Source organism: Desmodus rotundus, chromosome 6 (genome assembly GCF_022682495.2).
Source record: "Desmodus rotundus isolate HL8 chromosome 6, HLdesRot8A.1, whole genome shotgun sequence".
Taxonomy (NCBI): domain Eukaryota; kingdom Metazoa; phylum Chordata; class Mammalia; order Chiroptera; family Phyllostomidae; genus Desmodus; species Desmodus rotundus.
Window position 1 is genome coordinate 112311858 of NC_071392.1, and position 13378 is coordinate 112325235.

The 13378-nt window shown below is 45.3% G+C and overlaps 1 protein-coding gene across 1 annotated transcript; it reads right to left on the reverse strand.

The window, feature by feature from the left end:
* Window positions 1-230: 230 nt before the first annotated feature.
* Window positions 231-6960, reverse strand: PROCR (protein C receptor). The gene is made up of 4 exons (XM_024559612.3): window positions 6691-6960; window positions 4253-4504; window positions 3643-3918; window positions 231-3403 (listed from the first exon to the last, which is right to left on the reverse strand). Exons 1-4 carry the CDS (start codon window positions 6767-6769, stop codon window positions 3288-3290), a joined length of 723 nt encoding a protein of 240 aa, XP_024415380.2. The 5' UTR covers window positions 6770-6960; the 3' UTR covers window positions 231-3287.
* Window positions 6961-13378: the final 6418 nt, after the last annotated feature.

The window sequence follows — 13378 nt, forward strand, 5'->3', positions numbered from 1 at the left end:
ACTCTGTTTACTATCCTCACTAAGCATGTTTCCTAGTCTAAAGTGCAGAGAATACCTATCTTACAAGATCTCATTGCTAAATGTTAAATGCAAGTTAATGATTAAAAAAAGTATAACTCAATACATAAGTGATAGCTACATCAGTAAATCACAAAATAGCATTTTTATTTATAAGTTTATTCCATTTATTAGGATATCCTGTCTTATGATATCCTCATGTGTGTATGTTGTATCGTCCTAAGTAAACAACGAGTTCCTCAAGAAGAATCATGTCTTCATCATTCTGTATCTTCCAAAGTACACAGTATACAGCCTTATATAGGGAAATGACTGATGAGCATATATTGAATGAATGAGTAAATACACCTACGGTGAGAGACACAGGGAACATCTAGGGCTTATTTGTGGTTTTCTGACATCTGAAACCTCTCTCTCTCTGTGAATCTTAATGGGAGACAGGGTACCACATCCTCCAAGAGAAGCCAAAGATATCGTACCTAAAGTTCCCCGCCCTCCACCCTCCTTGCAGCAAAGGCAAAGGCAACATGATATAGGCTTGGTCATTTGAATGCTCCCACCAGGACTTTGAATCTTGAACAAAGAGTGTAAAGACACTTCGATGGAGTAGATTTCATTTCAGATGGCAGCCTACAGTGGCGAGGGAGGTAGTGGTTCCAGCTGTAGTGTCCTTTCCTCGACCACCCCTGTGCTGTGACTTAGGTTGTGATCCCTGGTTCTATTTTCTGAGCTCTCATTAGCTGGCCTTCCCATCAACTCTGAGGAATTACTCGATAACCTTCGAATATATTCATTTCCCCCTGTGTTTGGCAGAGTTGGTTCCTGTTGCCTGCAACTGAGAACCTTGGCATAATTTTGAGGTAAGGATTTAGGGTGAAGGAGAAAGCAGGGGTCTTTCGTTTTTCTCCTGGTAAACTTCTATATTGCTACTGTTGTGGTATTACTTCTGTCATTTAAAAATATGCTTTTAAAAATTGATCATCTAAGGCAGAGCTGGGCAAAAAGAAGTGGTAAGAAATAAAATTTGAAAATTAGGATGGAGCCAGGTTGTACAAATCCTTAAATGTCATTTTGAAGATTCTGAATGTAGCTCAGTAACTATGGGAAATTTATAAAACAGAACAATGATATGATCAAATCAATGTTTAAAAAAAATTGTTATGTAGAGAATGAAACAGAACTCGGAGAAATGAAAGACCAGGAGACCAATTAGGAGGAGGCTATTGCCATAGACCAGACAAAAGATTGAGAAAATTCCTCAGTTGCTGGTGACAGAGTGAGGTTGTCCGTCACAGGTTGGGGTTTTTGGAAAGCAGATGCTGAAACAGAGTTTGAGGTGCAAGATATTAACTAGGGGGAGGAAGCAGGATTGAATAGAGGGTAACGTTAAGCTGCAATGTAGATCCGACATAGACCCAGCCAACCAACCTGGCAAGGGGCTCCGGAGTGAGTACTACTCATCAGAATTGTCCTGCAGTAGGCCAGAAAGGCTGAAGCTTTTTACACCCCTGCTTTGCTCACTCATCAGATGAGGATGGCCCCAGGATGAGCATGACCTTGTATGGGACTGTTGTCTGCAGGTGAGGCAGACACTGAAGGAACCGCGGCAGCAAGAGGCGATCTGCTGGCTTTGCTCCCTGTAGCTGAACAGCAAGTCTCTCCTTGAAGGTGGAACTGGGTGGCACACCCCCATGCCTACCATAAAGAAATAGATGCATTATGATATCTGGAACAAAAGCAGTGGAGTGGAAAGGAGGGAATAGAAGAGTCTCCAGATACTGTATTTTGTAGATGGGGGATGAAGAGGGAGTAAATAAAGGTTAACCCCGAGGTCTTTATGTTGATGTGATTTGATGGTAATTCTGTCTGACTGATAGTAAACAACAGAAGAGAAAGAACAGGTTTGGGGAGAAAGATACGGCATTTATTTTGAACGTGTTGACTCTAAAATGTCTGCAAACTATTAAAGTAGCGGTGACTTCCAAGAATCAGTGCATATGGGATGGCTGGAGGTCAACAGCAAGTGCTACACAGGGCGGGGCAAAAATAGTTTCATATTCATATGGAAAAGAATACAATAATTAATGAATAGTAATACAAGAATAAACTCTGTTTCATGTACTCAAGACTATAAACCTACTTTTGCCCCACTCTAGATTTATTGAGTACACACACATTATGTTCTTATTTAATATGCACAGTGCTTCCATGAGGCATAATGCCTCTGTGAGGTATTGTACCCTTTTTGTACATTTTATCACACCTTCTGTCTATGCAGAAACTGAGACTCAAAGAAGTTAAAATGCCTGGCTCAAAGAAGTAAAACTCGAGTCTGTTTCCGGACAAAACACATACTGTCAAAGACAAGAAATCACCACAGATAGATGGTATTTGAAGCCATGGAAGTCGGTAGGTCACCCAGAAAGGTATAGTTTAGAGGAGAACAAAAGGAGCCCCCAAATGGAATTCTAAGGAAGCTAAAACGTAACAAAGGGACTGAACAGTTTCTAAAAACTAGAAGTATGATATGTCAGAAGTTGGGGTAATAAGAGTTCTAGTCCACAAAGTGAAGTGTGCCCATACCATAGAGGATGAAGTTTTCACAATTAGAGGTCATTGATGATATTAGAGCAGTTTACAGAAATTCGAGACCACAGTAGTTGGTGGGTGCTTGGGAAATAAGGAAGTAGAAGCAAAGGGTAGAGGCTACTTTTCTAGAAGTTTTGCAAAGTAGAGGAAATAATAATGCCTTATACATAAGTAAGGAATTTATTAGTTTTTAATGGATGGATTGACTAATAACTCCTTGCTCCCATAATACTTACAGTTTTCACTTCTACCATTTCTCTGGTTATTTCTTTCTACCTCCTTCATACCATTGTCCCTTCCCACGTCTGACACACCTGGAAACATTGAGTGGTATTTATTTTGGTTGTAGATGACTTGTTTTATTTGGTAATTCTCTCTGTCTTTGGAGGATGGGCCATAGACCCCACCACCTCCTCCACAACCCATCATCTGTTTTCCACAAAGAAAGACAAGCATTCACGTCTCAGACCAGTTCAGTACTTAATAAACCAAGTACTCTGTCTCCTAGTCTTCTCCCCTTTTCTCCCCCAAACTCTGGATGGGCAGATCTGGGAGAAGAAAGCTGCCACTCCAAACCTTCTGGGAAATGATGTCCCAGATGGGGAATCTGTTTGGTTTTTCAGTGAGCGGAGATCTTCTCCCATCAGTCCAGCAGTTTGCCAGAGGGGGCTGGAGTGTAATTAACTCCGCTGTCCACCTGTGCACAGGAAGATGCCTACAGCCGCGCCAGTGATGATGAAACTGCCCACCAGGATACCCAGGACCAGCGACGTGTAGGAGCGGCCTGTTTGGCTCTCTGGAGAACATGCAGAGGGTTAGTGTGAAGAACATACCCCCCAAGGAATCCATGGTTTGAGTCAAAACCCAAGGAATTTCTGCCCCCAAAGGAAGGGAGCTAATTCACTAAGTGACTTAAGCTATGTGTACTCAGTCCCAAACCCCCAGGCTTGGGCCTCCTGTTTCTCAAGGTATCCAGGTCCATCCATTTGACTGGAACCCACCCAACACGCAGGCCCATTGCCAATGCCATCATACCTTTCAAACTTTTTATGTTGTATTCCTTCACGTACTGCATACAGGTGTTCTGCAGGAAATCCTGCAGGTCGTACCGAGTCCGATTGTAGGTGTTGAGCTCCTGCAGGGTGTAGGTGACCACTCTGGAGTGGGCCTGGGGCCCTGCCACCCATGTGGCCTCCTCTGGCCGGAAACTCACAAAAGAGCTCCCATTTACAGCCACATCAAAGAAGGCTTGGGCTCTAGAACCTTCAGGAGGCCGCTCACAGCCCAGGAAACAGCGAATGGTCAGAGGAACTGTGGATGGGGGATTCAGGGTCAAGGGGCTGTGTGGAGAAGGTGCGGGGGATGTCCACCAGGAGGAAATGAACTTTTGGGGTTCAGGGTGGGTCTACCCTGAGACCGTGGGAACGGGACAAGGGCCTGATGGAAGGCCTACGGTTAGGACACTGACTCCTCTCCAGCCTCCAGCTCATACTCAGCAATAAGCAAATACTGGTGCCTGGGCACCGCTGGGCTCTGGAGAGCTGCCAGCCTACACAAGGCCACGCCCATGGGGCCACGCCCATCCACAAGACCCCCTACAGGCTCTGTTCCACCTAGGCCCCGCCCCCATGCACAGGCCACTCACAAGCCACACCCCGCTCCTTGTGTACCAGCTGCACCAGGCCCTGGAACTGTTGCAGATAGAGCTGTACACTTCTCTCTGTGAGTGCCCAGCTCCTGGGGTCCTGCAAGGCATGCAGCTGGCGGATCGTGATGTTGGAGTCCTGGCCTTCCAGTAGGTGTGTTAGCAGCCCCCCCAGCGACGCGTTGCCTTGGTGCAACACTTGATGGGGGTCTGGGAAGTAGGAGATCTGGAGCATGTGGAAACTCTGAGGACCTGGGGGTGGAAGTCAGCGCGTTAGTCCCGGCCGGCCTGGGACGGGCTGGCGAGGGCTGTGTCAGCGTGTAGCCGAGATAATAATCCCCTACCCAGAGGCTGGCCGCCCACCTTCTTGGCCCTTCATAAAGTGTCCTCCCACTCTCCCTCCTATTTAATGCTCACAGTAATCCTGCCAGGAGGGTAGGACAGGGATTATTATCTTCATTTTACATGTGAGGAAACAGGCCAGAAGAGGAGAAGCCACTTGCTCCAGGGCAATCCAGGCAGTCAGTGGAAGAGCTGATCTCCTTTCTCTCTCGCACCCCTTCCTTCCCCCATTTCCAGTCGGTCGACAATCCCTGACCTACAGCAGAAATCCCAATTCTGACTCCTCAGCCAGTGCCCTACTTCAGGCCTCGTCGTTTCTCACCCTGGCTGGGGCAGTAACTTCTTTCCTCATGCCCCTGCCTTCATTTTTCAGTGTCACCCCTTGTAATCTGACCTCCACCTCACCCAGAAATAAGATTGTGTTCTTCTGCTTAAAATCCTCCAGGGACACACTCCCCTATCAGTAATTAATCATTATAATTATTATTATTATTGGGCTTATTATGACCTGGGCACTGTACTTTATACACATTATTATGTTATTTGTGCCTTCCTCCCATTAATGCAGCAGCTACTATTATTAACCCCGGTCCATATGGGAAACAGGCTAAAATGGTAGAGTAGAGCCAAGATTTGAATGCAAGCAGTTGGAGTCTAGCGCTTTTAGGCACCCAGCTCTACTGACTCCCCATAGGGTATCTGTTGACCGAATCAAGTCCAAAGTCTTTAGCACAGCATTTAAAGCTGCTGGGGACGAGACCCCTGCTGCCTTCTTCAGCCTCTTCCCAGTACCTACATATATCAAATTCCTTGAACTTCCTTGTGCTGCCTTTCGACTGACGTGTAAATGGCATGTCAGGGTTGCTCTGCCTCCTGGCAAACTTCTATTCATGCTTCAAGGCTCAGCTTGGTTGTTTTCTCCTTGGAGAAGCTTTCCTAATGCCACTCCTCTTTGCCCTCCCGGACACAATGGACCTGCTTCAATGATCCCAGATTCCGCATAACTGTCTGCACCCACAGGCAACACTGGGCTCCTCTAGCCTAGAATCACGTCTGCCTATCTCTGCCTCCTGCACCTCGTAACGGCTGGGCAGAGTTGGTGCCCGGAGAATGTGTGAGGAGGGTATGAGCCTGGGGTTGCAGACCTGTGCGTGTGTGTTGTGACCACGTTTGCATTTGGGAAGTGCTCTGTGCCTGCGGGTGTGAATAAGAACATCTGTGTGGGTAACCCTAGACAGGCTCTTAACTGCTGTGTGCCCCTGTCTCCGCTGTGAAATGGAAATAATGATACTGCATACCTTGCAGAGATTTTGTAGGGGTTAAATGAGTCAATACGTGCATTAACCGTAGTGAGCACTCACTGAATACTGGTTATTATTCACTCCTTCTCAGAGCAGGAGACTGAAGCTATAGAGATTGTAGGAGAAGGGAAAGGAGGCCACTGTGCAATGACAATGAAGGGCAAGAATTCCCCTTCTGTGCTTAAACTGAGCCTTTCAGGCAGCCTGGTCTCCCACGACTTCTCCCACTGACCGCAGCTTCTCCTTCCCCCAGCTTCACCTCACCCACTGCCCCCAGTATTCCTCCACCTTCTCTGGTCTCCTTTCCTGCCTCATGTATCTCAGCCCTGGGCTTTTCCCAAGTCTTCCCTCAGTTCTCCATGTCTTCCTATTCCTTCCATCTCTCATCTCAACTCTGGGTACCTTCCCTTCTTCCCTAGATTCACCCCCATCCACCATCATACCCTCAGCTCTCCCTCTCCAGACTTCACCCTGCCTCCTTCCTCTCCCTGAGGCTAACTCCCTCACCGCTTGTTCCTGTCCCTGTCCCTGTCCGGTCTTTCCAGTCCTGTTGTCCACCACCACTCCCCCACCCCAGCCTCCTCCATCTCCCCCTTCCCATGTGCTGAACTGTACTTCCTCACCTGGATTTAGGTCACAAACCTGTCCCTGGGGCCCTGCTTGCCCTGTAGAGAGATCCAGCCAGCTACAGATGCACACACCGTGGGATAAGCTCGCCTCTGGTCTTGCCCACATACCCAGACAGGCTGAAGTCTCCAGCACCAGCCCAAGGCTGGGAGATGTGCCCCGACTCACCATCTGACGTTTCCAGCCTACAAAGGGCCCTGTCGTGCAGGAGCAGTAGAAGCAGCAGTGGCAGCAATGTTGTCAACATCGTGGGGTTGGAGTTCTTGACCCCACCTGGGCTCCTGGCTCTGGCAGGCTGGGGGCTCCCACTGACTGCAGCCTATGGGGGGACGAGAAGCGAGGACTGCCCCGGAGGGGAGGAGACTGAACAGAGGAGGATGGAAGATGGCCAGGGGGTGGCTGGAGGAAGAGGGCGTCAGGCTTATAAAGTGTTATCCCTCCCCTGTCTCATTTCCTACTAGAGGGCCGGCCTCCCTCTTGCCCGCCCCCAGTCCCGCCCTGCTTCACACCCTCCTGCCCAGACCTGCCTTTTCCTTTTCCCTGAGCCGCTTCTGGGGAGCAGGGAGCAGCAGAAAAGGGGGAGCAGAGGCTTAAAGAGAAGTCCTGCCCTTGATGAGTCAGGGGGTGGGGCATCTGTTTTCAGCTTAGAGCAGACTCTAGGGTATAGGGACCAGCAGGTTACTAATGGGGAAACCAAGGCCCAGAGAAGTTCAGGGACTTGACCAAAGCTTATGCCTCATAGTTAGTGGTCACAGATCTGGGATTAGAATTCAGTGTTCTTGCATGCTGGCTACATTTTATAAGAATTTGAAGGAAATAGTACTTACACAATCAGGGAATTTTGTGCTCAGTAAGAATCACAAAATGAGTATAGAGCCTCTCACCGCAGCATCATTTATTTATAATAAGAGAGAATTCTGACCAATCTAAATCTCAATAGAGGACTGGTTACTTAAAACAGTAGTTTTTAAACCGAGGTCACAATCTTATTAGTGGACGATGAAAACAATGAAAATGAAGTGGAACAGAATAAGACATTTCAGTGTATCCCCGTTGGTAACGTTACGCATCGTTTCATGAAATACTTGTTCAGTTGTGTGTGTGTGTTTTGGTTTTGTGCATGTATGTTTCTATGATGGGTTTGGATAGCATGTAAAATGTATTTAGTACTACAGGAAGCAAGTAGAAAAGTTGGAAAGTTACTCCCCTAAAGTATGATAATCCGTACTATGGAATGCTATGCAGTAGTTAAAATAAAACCTCCCCCTGCCCAATCCCCACTCTGTCTTCATCATATTACTTAGCACAGCCTGAAATTATATTACTTATTTATTTACATACTTATTGTCGGAATGTCCTACCAGACTGTAAATTCCATGAGGATCGAAGCTGCCCATCTTGTTATGTGCCTGCGGTAGTGCGCATCGTAGGTAACCTTATGATAAATACCATCTTATGGATGACTGAATGGGACAGTTATGATATGCATAAATCTCCGAGAGTAAGTTGCAGGACATTATGTTCAGTTTAGGAATTTATGTGTCAACCACACACACACAAACTAAACAACCTATTTCCTTATGGGAGTAAATGAATCTGGAAGGATGTGTAGCAGATACGGCAGCGGCTTCCCACCAGGAAGGGGCCTGAGGCTCAGAGTGTGAGAGCGTGCGCAGGCGCGCCCGTGGTAGGGGTGGCGATCTTGTAAAAAGCTTCTTCACTGTATTTTGTGAAGAGTTTTCTCACTCTCTCTGGATTTGAAAATTTTGCATCTAGAATGTGATCACGTATCTCTTGTAGAATTAAGAATAAAAGTTTAAAATAAGTTATGGCAGAAGAGAGTAGCGAGATCACTATGAGCTGCTGTATTGACGTGAGACATCGGTAAGTGAATGAAGTGTGGAACAATCCACACAGTATGATTCCATCTCTTCAGTTTAAAATATTTCCCTCTGCCCAAGTAATAATTCCATTTTTTTAGGCATGGAACAATGTTTATTTCTTTTTTTTCACATTTTTTTATTGTTGTTCAAGTACAGTTGTCTCCATTTCCACCCCCTCCCCCCACCCCAGCCATCCCCATTTCCCACCCTTGATCCTACCCCCCTTTGGCTTTGTCCATGTGTCCTTTATGCATGTTCCTGACAACCTTCCCCTTTGCCCCCCCATCATCCTCTTCCCCCTCCCCTCTGGTTACTGTCAGTTTGTTCTTAATTTCAACGTCTCTGGTTATATTTTCCTCGCTTGTTTGTTTTGTTGATTAGGTTCCACTTATATTTTAAAAAATAACATTCTGTGTGTATCTGTGTATTTGTATATACATAGGAAAAAAGCATGGAAAGTTACTGCCAATAGAAATTACCTCTGAGGAGTGAGGTTAGAGAAAGGGCTTGGGGGCACTTTTAACTTTATTTTTTCCTCAGAGGGAGAGGTGATGTCATAGTGGAATGGGGCAAACCCTGGACACACACCAGGCTCCCATTCTCTGATCTGAATGCATGTAAGAGTGCGCATGCTAACCTCTTAGTTTTTGCAAACGAGCTGAGGACTCATCTTTTTCCAGCTCACCAAAATGGTCTACTTAGAAGAATGGAGGCCTTGTTTTCCTGAACTGGGACTCAAGAAAAGTGGAAGGACTTAAATCACTACCAGTTATTGTCTTGCCTTTAAAAAATATTAGGAACTATTTCATATTTGAAGAATTATTTCATACTTGAAGAATTTTGTTACAAGCATACATGTTCCCAGCACTCAGCATAAGAAATAAAATATCACCAACATGATTGATCCCCCCAGGGCACGCCTCCCCAACTGCATCTCTCTCTCCTCTCCCACCAAAGTACCACCAGTCATAATCTACTATTTTTCATCTCCTTACATTTCTAATGCCAAACATACACATCTCTCTAAGCAATATATAGTATTTTGCATAGTTGGAGCTTTCTATACATGGTACCAAAGGGCACGTACTCCTATGTAACTTGCTTTTTTCACTTGACATATTAATAAAATTCATCCATGTTGTTATATGTAGGTCCATTAGTCCCCACTGCTTATATATGCCGTTTTATGAATGTGCCACAATTGATCTATTCTCCTGTCCTTAGACATTAAAGTTACTTCCCCCAGTTTTCCGCTGTTACAGACAGCGCCGGTATGAGCATTCTTGTTCGTGTCTTCTTGTGCATTTGTGGCAGAATCTTTGTAGCTGCAAACTTGGGAGTGGAACGACTGAGTCATGGGGTATCTGCATCTTTAATTTTACTAGATATTGCCGAGTTGTTTTACAGGAAGTTTGGGCTAATTTACACTCCCAGCAATGCGTGAGCATTCCCTTGCTCCAAATCCTTGCCCACTCTTGGCATTGTCAGATGGTTGGGTATAAAATGGCACTTCTTTTTGGTTTTACTTTGCTTTATCTGATTCCTAGCGAGTCTGTGCATCTTTTTGCTTTGCCTTTTTTCTCCTATGAGTGCTTGCAGGGTACTTTGGGATAGAGGTGACAAAGTATATGGTTGAACCAATTTGGAATTGAGTGCTGTGAGTCTTTGATCTATGCAGGTAAGGCCTGGGTCCCTGGGGTTAAAGAGGGGCCACCCCACCAACCACACAGCTACTTGCAGAGGGGTCTTTCTCACCAGCTAAGATCTATCATGAATGGAGGTGGCAACAGCAACCTTGCACATGGCAAGTTCTCAATATGACTTATTGTTATTCCATGTCCAAAGCAGGGGTGTCAAACTCATTTTCACTGAGGGCCACATCAGCCTCACAGTGGCCTTCAAAGGGCCGAATGTAATTTTAGGACTGTAGAAATGTAACTACTGCTTAACTAGAGGTGAGGAGCTCAGCGCTGCCCCTGGGTAGAAATAAGGTGCCGGGCTGGATAGAACAAGGTGGCGGGCCGGATTCGACCTGCGGCCGGATTCGACCTGCGGCCGGATTCGACCTACGGCCTTTGTGTTTGCCACCTTGTCCGAAGGGGAGTGTGATCTCTGAAGGGACCACGCCTGGTCGTTATTGAGTTGTTATCCCAAGCACCCTCCTCACACATCAAAGCCTTAAAAACCAAATAGCAAAGACAACAATTATTATTATAGTTTACATTTATCATAGGCCAGGTCAGCATTAAGCTCTTTACATAAATAACCCTGCTTTATCCATTTGCCTGTGAGGTGGGTTTCATTACATTCTGATTTCATTAACATTCTGATTTTATTAATAAACACACTGAGGCTCTGAGAGGGTAAGTAACTTACCTAAGGTCACACAGCGGAAGCTATAATTTGAACCCATGTGTGTCTGATGCCAAGGTTCATAATTTTAACCACCACGTAGTATCTAAAAAATTTTGGGGGAATCACAACCCATTAACATATTTTGAATACATACATTTGACATGCTTCACTATTTATGTTATGCATAATATAAAACATGCCCCAAATTTGTACAGTTCCTCTGGGGCAGACAGCATGAAGCTCATTTTCTCCATGTTACAGATGAGATCATTAAGGTCCAGAAAGTTTAAGTAATTTGCCCAAGGGAAGTGCAGAACAGGGATTTTTAACTCAAAGAGGCCAAGTATCTCTGTTGATTATAATGTTGACCCAATACCCCAAGGTTGTGGGTTTGATCCCCAGTCAGGGCACATACGAGAATCAACCAATAAGTGCATAATCAACAGTGGACAACAAATTGATGTTTTTATCTTAAATGAACAAACAAATAAATAAATAATGGGGTTATGGGACTGGGTACAGGGAGAGTGAAGAGAGTATTGGAGGTAGGAAAGTTGGTGAGGGGGCAGCTTGAAGGGCAGCTCCCTTCCTCTTTCTACACCCAGGGTTGGGGGTAGGTCAGAGAAGAGGGATGCTGCATTTCGAGCCTACGCTGCACCTTGCCTGGGTGTCCGAGGGGCAGATAACCACAAAGCCGAGTGGGCCCAGGGCCAGCAGCTGAGGTCTGACAGAGAGCTAAAGAATGAGGGCCTAACCGAGCAAAAGGAAGGGAAGGAAGCAAGTGGTGGCATTTCCCACTCCAGAGAGCATATGCTGAGAGAAGATAAGGGAGACAGGAAGCAGAGCGGGGCCAGTGCCTCGCAGCACCAGTGAGAGTGTAGAGGCCCTACCAGGAGCCAGAGACTGGCAGTGAGCCCAGCCGCACTTCAAGGGACTAGCCCGCTCCCTCCCCTCCGAGCTACTGAGGATGCGCAGTCTAAACCAGCAGGCCCAACTCAGATAACAACAAAGTGTGGTCCCTTCATAGATCACCTCCACCTTAGGTCGTGGAATAACAATAACTCATATTGAGAACTTGCAATATGCAAGGCACTGTATTAAGTATGCAGAATACATGTGTTTTATCCTCACTAGTGCCCTATGAAAAGTATGAAAAAACAGCCATTATTCCCTTGTTACAAATGAGAACGCAGAGGCACAGAATAGTGAACTGACCTGCTGGAAGACACCCAGCTAGTAAAAGACAGAGCTGGGTCTCAAACCCTGGTAAGCTGGACTCTAAATATGCCTTCTTAACTCCTAGACCATCCGGTGGATAAATGAGATGACTCACACGAAGTGCCAGAACGTGGTATGCATTTGGTGTGTGGGAGAGATAAGAAAGGAGCTCGGCTTTGGAGCAGCAAACAGAGCTGACCCTGCAGCAGGAAGAATGGAGGGTGGTCACTTGAGTATGATTTCCTGAAGGGGAAGCAAAGGAATAGATATAAATGTCACTCAAGATTTTCCCCTATAGACAGTAACACTCCCCAGTTTAGGAAACAGGACAAGAAGCCTCATAAAGTCACTACGATTCCTTGCCTGCCCAGCAAGCGGTGGGAGCCTGGGGTTCCCGGCTTGGTTTCTCTCTGTCTTTCTAGCCGTATCTCTCCCTGTATTCCACCCTCATCCATATCTGCTTCCTGAACACGGAGCACACAAATGTTATCTTTTTACTTTCTCTTGTGTTTAGGCACACAGAAGTTCCCAATTTTAAGCAAGTCCCAACTTTATCAATCCTTTCCTTGAGTTCATGCTTTTTGTGCCTTAAGAAATCTTTCTCTACCCTGGGATCATGAAGATACTCTCCTATATATCATCAAAAGCCTTACAGTTTTGTCTTTCGCCTTGAAGTGTATGGCGTGATGTAGAGGCCATGATTAGTTTCTTTTATGTGGTTATCCAGTTGTCCCAGCACCAATTATGGGAAGTCTGCCCGTCCCGATGATCCCCGGTGACATCTCTGACTTACAGTAAATGTGTTCGTTTTGTTTCAATGGCCTGTTTATTTTTCCTCCCTGAATCAATGCCATGTTCTTGCAATCAGTATAGATTTATAATACACCTTCATATCTTGCAGATCAAGCCTTTCCACTTTGTTCTTCAAGAGTATCTTGGCTATTTTTGTATATTGAACTTTTACACCTAAACTTTAGAATAATTTTATCAGGTTGATGGGATTTGGGCTGATATTGCATATAATGTGTTAATGGCTTTGGGGAGAACGGCCATCTTCACAAGATTGAATCACTTGATTTATGATGGACAATATCTCTTCATTTATTTACACCTTCTTTAATGGCTGTCAGAGTTTTATAAATTTCTTTCTAGAAAGCTTGCCCAGCCCTTGTTAGATTTTCCCAAGGTCCTTCATATTTTAAAATGGTATTTAAAAGACATTTCATGTGCTAACTGTTTGTTGCTGATATATAGAAATGCTGATAATTTTGTTGCACTGACATTTTTATCGAGAAGTCTTAATAAACTTATTTATTCTAGTAATTATTTATAGATTCTTTTGAATTTTCTATATGCATGGTTATATTACTAGTAGATAGCGACAGTTTTATTTCTTTCTA

What these genes read in the sequence shown, in the direction of transcription:
- PROCR (XM_024559612.3), bottom strand. Translation starts at nt 6,769, where the DNA reads ATGTTGACAACATTGCTGCCACTGCTGCTTCTACTGCTCCTGCACGAC. An exon ending in TAGGCTGGAAACGTCAGATG is followed by an intron (nt 4,505 to 6,690) that starts GTGAGTCGGGGC and finishes TTCCACCCCCAG; the next exon opens with GTCCTCAGAGTTTCCACATG. An exon ending in CAACATAAAAAGTTTGAAAG is followed by an intron (nt 3,404 to 3,642) that starts GTATGATGGCAT and finishes CATGTTCTCCAG; the next exon opens with AGAGCCAAACAGGCCGCTCC.